The 7,051-nt window shown below is 42.6% G+C and overlaps 1 gene segment (V, D, J or C); it reads left to right on the top strand.

Annotated features, from left to right (window-relative positions):
- Positions 1-5,525, top strand: part of LOC108491167 — a 54,488-nt gene extending 48,963 nt beyond the window's left edge. The window contains 2 exon segments of the V gene segment in view: positions 4,656-4,942; positions 5,436-5,525. Coding sequence covers positions 4,656-4,942; positions 5,436-5,525 — 377 coding nt within the window.
- Positions 5,526-7,051: the final 1,526 nt, after the last annotated feature.

The following is a 7,051-nucleotide window of genomic DNA, read 5'->3' as shown; positions in this document are numbered from 1 at the left end:
CCCCCTTTGACTTCCATGGGCATTGCATGACACAAGTGCACTTACATACATGCAGGCAATATACTTATACACATAAAATATATTTTTTGGTCTTTTTGAGACAGGATCTCCCTGTAGCCCCAGCTGACATGAAACTACGTAGACCAGGCTGGCCTTGAACTCACAGATACCCCTAAAAAAAAAATATATGTATATATATATATGTATATATATATATATATAAACTGATTTTAGAAAGATGTGAAATGCCTCACATATGCTCCTATACAATAATGTCTAAATCACTTTATCATTTTGACTTTTATCTAGGCCCCCAAACTAAAAATCAGCAAAGACAATTCAGAGCAAAGAATTCCATCATCCACCACTCTTGTTTTGATAGAACTCCAGGCAGGAAGAAGGCAGATATGTAACTAGAGAACTCATTGAAATTAAAACAACAACAAAACCTTGTTATCATAACAAATTCACATCCTCTGCTCTGAGAAACAAATGCTTGACGTCTCATTAGAAACAACAGCAAATAACAAGGAAATGCATTTTTTAACTGATTAGGGGAAAATGAAGCAAACTTTCAAGGTGTCTTGTGAACACGATATTTATTTTTAATCGTGTCTGTGTTCTTTTCAAGACCCTGACTGCCCTGCTACAGTTCAGGGGTATGAAAAACAATGAGTAGCTCTAAAGAATGGATGGTTAAGTTTTCTAGAAGCTTCTATTATCAAATCCACATGGAGAGAAAATAAAGCAGACATGAGCCACAGATGTGGACATTGAAGGAAAGATAAGTTTTACTAAGAAAAAGTAAAGTTGACATATGTTTTGTTGTTATTAATACATGTCAGGCACCATAGAACATAGTTCAGAATCTTCCCAATTCAAACATCAAAACCTCCGTAAGACTGCTTTTAATTTTTTATTTCTAATGTTCTAGACGGAGACATCACTTTCCCTGATTCTGAAGACCATGCCGTCAGCCAGGGTATAGCCCTGAGACAGCTTCTAAGCAGTGGGGTTTTCACTGTGGAAAAGCAGAACCCCAGAATAGGACAGCTGGACATCTCAGTGACAATGACATTATTAGTGCAAATAATCCCTAACAACACAGACAAAGGTGTCAAGCCTTACAAAAATTGCCCAGGGCTCAACTGATTAAAAAAAAAAAAAATCACAAACTAACCTGTTAACAGTGCTGAAAGTCTTAGCAAGTCTTGTCTGCAGTCCTGTGCGCTGACAAATAAGGGGCCAGTGGGCAAGCTTATTTCCAAAGCAGGCAGAGCAATTTTAGCTCCCTCTCTGTCCTGTGAGTGTGCATCCCTTGCCTTTGCCCTGTCCATTGAGCAGAGCTGTCCCATCAAATACCCATGTGGCGTAACTCTGTATTTCTGTGTTTCTTTACTCATATATAACCACCAGTCAAAACTTCCTCTAAATCTTTCAGTTTCTTTCCATGACAATCAGACTATCATATTTCCTATGTGGAAAAAGAAAGTTTTTAAGAATCTTATTTATTTCTTAGACACTTTCATTAGTTTCTTTAAAATAGTATACGAAGTAATGGGTTTCGTTATGAGGTTTTCATCCCTTTCGGCTGATCGTCTTCCCTCAGCCCAGCCTGCCTCCTGCTGGTCCCTTTACTCCCCCTGGGCCTTCTGATTCTTGTCACCAATGCTCTGTTACTCTTTCTTTTTCCTCTTTTTCTTTTCCCAACTCTTCCCTAAGAACTTCTTTCTCTCTCATGGCCCCTTCCTTGTTTCATAGCCTATACCCCCCAACACACACACACACACACACACACACACACACACACAAACATGTACACACTTGTTTGCGCATATAAAAATTAAAAATCTGTAGAAAACATTCAGAATTAGCATGTATGTAAGTGCACCCATGTCATGCAATGCCCAGGGAGGACAGAAGAGGGTGCTGGAGTCCCTAGAACTGCAGTTATAGAAGGTTGATAGTGGCAGGATGGTTGCTAGCTGCTCTGTGGGTAGCAGGATTTGAACCCCAGTACTCTGCAAGAGCAGACAGTGCCCTGCCCAGCCCCAGATACTAAGTATTTTAAATTTCTTACGTGTTTGTACTTCAAATGCATCACTAGCAATTTATTTCTGTCTCAATGTAATTAGATGATGTCTGTAGTTTCTCTTCTATTGATTTCTAAGTTTATTCTACCGTAATCAGATAAGATATGAGACATCCTTTAAATTTCTTGTATTTGAAAAAGCTTGGATTATGGTGAATAATGTGATCAATCTTAGAGACAGTTTCAAATGTTGCTGAGAAGAATGTCACTCGACAGCTCCTGGTGGACTGTTCTATAACTGACTGCTAAGGCCCCTTGATCTATGGTATATTTTAATTCTGAAATTCTATTCCTGGATTTTTTAGTTTGGATTGTCTGCCTAGAGATGAGAGAGATGTTGATAGCTCAACTGTGAACAAAGCTACCTTCTAAAGGTGAGTGGGTACTGAAGGAACCAAGTGTTGTGCACCAGGACATGCCTGTTGTTTTTGTGATTAGTTACTCAAAAATGCTGCAGTCACTTTAGGGACTTCCCTTCCTTATATACCAGAACCTGTTTCTGATCACTGTTAGTTTTGCAGCCTTTTTCCATGGCAGGTTCTCACTGGCTCCAGAAACACCCCACTTAGGGTGTTCAGTGGTGGCAGCTAATGTCTAAGCCAGGCATTGTCTCCTGAGTATGATGGGATGTGAGGGAGGCAGGTGGATCACAGAAACCTGTTACTGGAGGGCAGGTCTCAATGCTTTCTAATCCTGCTTAGCACTAACTACCCTGCACGATGGACACAGCTGTCAGGAATGTCCCAGAAATACTTACTCTAATGTTATAGTAAAAATGTGGAGCTGTGTGCGCCAACCAGTTCTAAACTCTGGATTCTATAGTCTAAGGACAAATATTGAATAAAGGAATTGAAGCACGTGCATGTGAAGGTAAGAGTTTGAGCAGGTGGTTGAGCAGGATCTGGCCACAAGATGGCAGAGCATCTCCGCAGCTGCAGAACTTAGAAGGGACTTCTGGTTGACTTCTCTAGGAGCAGGCTGCACACAGAAGCAGTGCTCTGTGCAGATAGTTTAGGAACCAGCTATGCTGGGGAGGAAAGAGGAGGTAACCTGATAACACACACCTTGCCTGGCTGGAGGCCACAGTCCCAAGGGGGACAATGGAGAAGGTGATGGGACCTTTGGTCCTGTGCATGTGGCTAAAGCTGGACTGTGAGCTGAGAGCTTTTGGGAAACAAGTTTGTTAGTGGTGTTTACTATTAAGTCTGAAGAGCAGACTGACCTTCTCCAGATTGCCAGAACTACTGTAAGAAAAAAGCAAAGTCTGGAGAATGATACCTGATGCTCTTCCTGATGTTTCCTTTCATACAAGTGTGAGCAGAGGAGAGCAGCTGGAGCAGAGTCCTTCTTTCCTGAGTCCTCCCTTTCCTGAGGGAGGGAGACAGCTCCATCATCAAATGCACCTCCACAGACAGCTCTCCCTGCACATCACAGCTGCCCACACTGAGGACTCAGCCTAATACTTCTGTGCAGCAGAAGCATGGTGTGCCCCAGGTACCTGCTGTCTGTACCCAAACCTGAGACCAGGACTACAGACTTTTTTTTCTACCCTTGAAACCATGATTTTTCTGTATTGGATCCTTAATAGTTGAACCATCTAAAACATCCTAAAATTCTGTTTCCAAAAAATACAGTGAGGGGGCTGGGGAGATGGTTCAGTGGTTAAGAGCACTGGCTGCCTTTGCAAGGACCCATGTTCAATTCCCAGCACCCACATGGTAGGGAACAACCATCGTAACTCCAGTTCCAGGAGACCCAACACACTATTCTGACCATTGTGGGCATTGCACGACATGGGTGCGCTTACACATACGTAGGCAATACACTGGTACACAGAAAATAAAATAACAAATAAGATATTAATCAAAATAAGATATAATGAGTGATAGAACATTTTTAATGATTCATGATGAGAGTGACTTCTTAGTTAGATAACAGGTCTCAAGAGTCAACATCTAGATATCATTCAAATCTGTCCTCCACAGACACCATCTTAGTGTCACTGGTAGAGAGTATCGTACTCATCTTGTTGAAAAGGCTCTTATCTTTTAATAACAGTATACACTGTGGACTATTACAGAATTATTCGTTGCATAGCATAGGAAATAGTCATGCATTGGAGGTCTTGGTCATGATTTCTTCATAACAACATTTGCTGTAGAATTAAAAACAGCATTAAACAAACCTTTGGTAGATCATGCATGGAAACCAGCAGAGATCAGAGCATTCTAGATGTGGCTTCATTTGCATTATGATCTCTGTTGAACACGCCTATTGTCTTTGTAGTCACAGGAAAGATGCTTGTCATACAAAACATTCTTGCCTATGAGTGACTGCTTACTACACAGTCTTTCTGGAGCTTAGCCCTGCAATGTTTGTTATATTGAAAGAAGCAAGGATCAGTTCCTTCTAGCAACATGTTTTCTGTTACCCACTTGGGGCTTGTGATCCTCGTACTCTTCAGTGTCACGTTTTATCCTAAGGACTAACGACAATTCATTTTTAAAGTTATAACAACCTTCAGCTTTTAAACCTTTTAACAAAGCAATTTTATTTTTTCTAGAGAAGAGCAATGGAGATTCTGTGACCCAGACAGAAGGTCCAGTTACTGTCACAGAGAGGGCATCTGTAATGCTGAACTGCACCTACCAGACCACTTATTCAACTCCTGCGGTTTTCTGGTACATCCAAGATCTCAACAGAGCCCCTCAGCTGCTTCTGAAGACGGCAACTGGAAACCAGAGGACGGAGAACCGAGGGTTTCAGGCCACGCTTGTGAAGAGCAGCCGCTCCTTCCACCTGCACAAGTCCTCACTGCAGCCGTCAGACTGGGCCCTGTACTACTGCGCTGTGAGTGACACAGTGCGGGAAACTGCAGGGGGAGCTGAGCACAAACCCAGGCTCACAGGGGGGCTGCAGGGGAGCACACCTGTAGACAGAGGAGTTACATGTTTTCTCTAAGCAGTGTTTACCCAGCTTTCAGGAGAACAGTGATAAATCCCAGATCAAATTCCTAGACATCTAAAATACTGTGAACTACTCAGAGTGAGGATAGGGTGGGTGTCAGTGTTGGAAGCCATGTTGAGATCTGCAAGATGAGAGCTCAGTCAGGAAACCTGTTCTTCCCCAGATGGTATAGTATAGGCACTCTCGAAGCACATCCTTCAAGGGAAAGCTTGATTTAAGATCAGTCTTCACTAAAATGTCTCATGATATTAGCTTTGTAAAATCGCAATGGATTTTGTGTTCCTCTCACAAACATTCGTGACACACGATCTTGTCTTTACGACTCAGCTTCAGTCTCCACAGCTTCGGCTCTGCTTTTACTTGATTCGTGTTGCAGAGAATTCAGTCTAACTGCTCACCAACTCTTCCCTTCATGAAGCAGCTCAAGAGGCACAGGAACTGGACAGCCGTCAGGATGAGGCCATGAGGGTTGATCCTTCCCTGTGCTCACTGTGCACTGGGTTGCGAGGCAGCCTGGCTGGAAGATGCTCTTTCTAAGAAGTGCTCCCTCCTCCTGTGTGCTCTTCTGTACCATCACCCAAGGATGTGTGCAGTCTCTCATCCTGGATTTCACTTTAGGTTATCTGAAAATCCTTCGGAAAGAGGCAGGATGCCAATATTTTGATCCACTCCAGGTCTTTTAGGAGAATAATGAACTGAAAAACTTCAACATTTTACATAGTTCTCTAAAACACAAAGATAGGGAAAAGACCAAGATGTCTTTCACAAGCAAATAACTAGCTTGGGTCTTGAGGATCCATCACAGTCCCAGAACTGAGGTCCTGAGCTCCTGTTCCTGTGACGTCCAGGTTCCCCACCATCTCAGCTCTTTCTTCCTTGGTTTCAGGGACACTCCTCTTCCCCAGGTCTGTGCTCTGGCACAGATATGGCAGGGGGAGTTCCTGCCGCCATCTCAGCACTCAGGACAGCTTCGGTCTCTGGGATCCTTCCCTGCCCCAGATCCCTGGTCCTGAGTTCAGATTCCTGAGAATTCCCTATACCAGGCCATCAGAGCTCTGTGTACTCCAGACTTGTGAGCACCCCAAGCCCAACCTATCAGCATACCTATTCACCTAGCAGCCTGCAGCCCACCCCACTAATTCAGGACCTTGTGGAGTCAATCTTGGAATCTCAAAAGCTGCAGCTAACTCTGGCTGAAATGAGACCAATTCTTTCACTCCATTTGCATGTCAGCATAAAGTGGCCTCCAAACTGAAATGCACTACTCAGCCAGGTCATAACCCAAAAAATTGGGGAAACAGCAAAGATACAATCAAACATTTGAAAAAGATGAGGTCACTTGCCCATACTAGGAAACACCGTAACACAAGTCCAGATGCTTAGTTCTCATCAGAAATACACAAACAACATGAATAACCAAGGTAATATGCCACTAGAGAAGTTAGCAAGTCCGTTGTAATGTTTCCCCAAATTGAAAATGGAGTGGATGCACAATACAATGGTTTCAAAATAGCAATTATAAATATATTCAAGGAACTCAGTGTATGAATAAAAGACTGAATGAAGACCAGGAAAGCACAGATAGTGAAATGAAATAACTAAAACAGTTCAAAACATGGAATTAGAGTTCAATGAAGAGACAGAATCTCTGAAGAAAAGCCAGACTGAAATAAAACTTGAAATGACAAACTCAGGAATGCAAACAAAAATCTTAAAGGAAAGAAGTAAAAAGAAAGTGGAGGAAATGGAACAGAGACTATGAGATCGTGAAGACAAGCTTGGGGAAATGGATCACATGATCAAAGAAAATGTCTGGGACACTGTAAAAGACCAAACCTACAAATCATAGGCATAGAAGATGTCTATGGAGGTAGGTTGAATGAAAATGTCCCCTATAGGCTCCAAATATTTGAACATTTTTTCCCCAGAGGGTCACGCACTTTTGGGAGTTCTTAGAAGGTGTGGCTCTCCTGGAGGAAGCATGTCATTGAG

This window comes from Nannospalax galili, unplaced genomic scaffold, assembly GCF_000622305.1.
Source record: "Nannospalax galili isolate Female #2095 unplaced genomic scaffold, S.galili_v1.0 scaffold1119, whole genome shotgun sequence".
NCBI lineage: Eukaryota > Metazoa > Chordata > Mammalia > Rodentia > Spalacidae > Nannospalax > Nannospalax galili.
The sequence above is the reverse complement of the archived record's forward strand: the minus strand, read 5'-3'. Positions and strand labels throughout refer to the sequence as shown.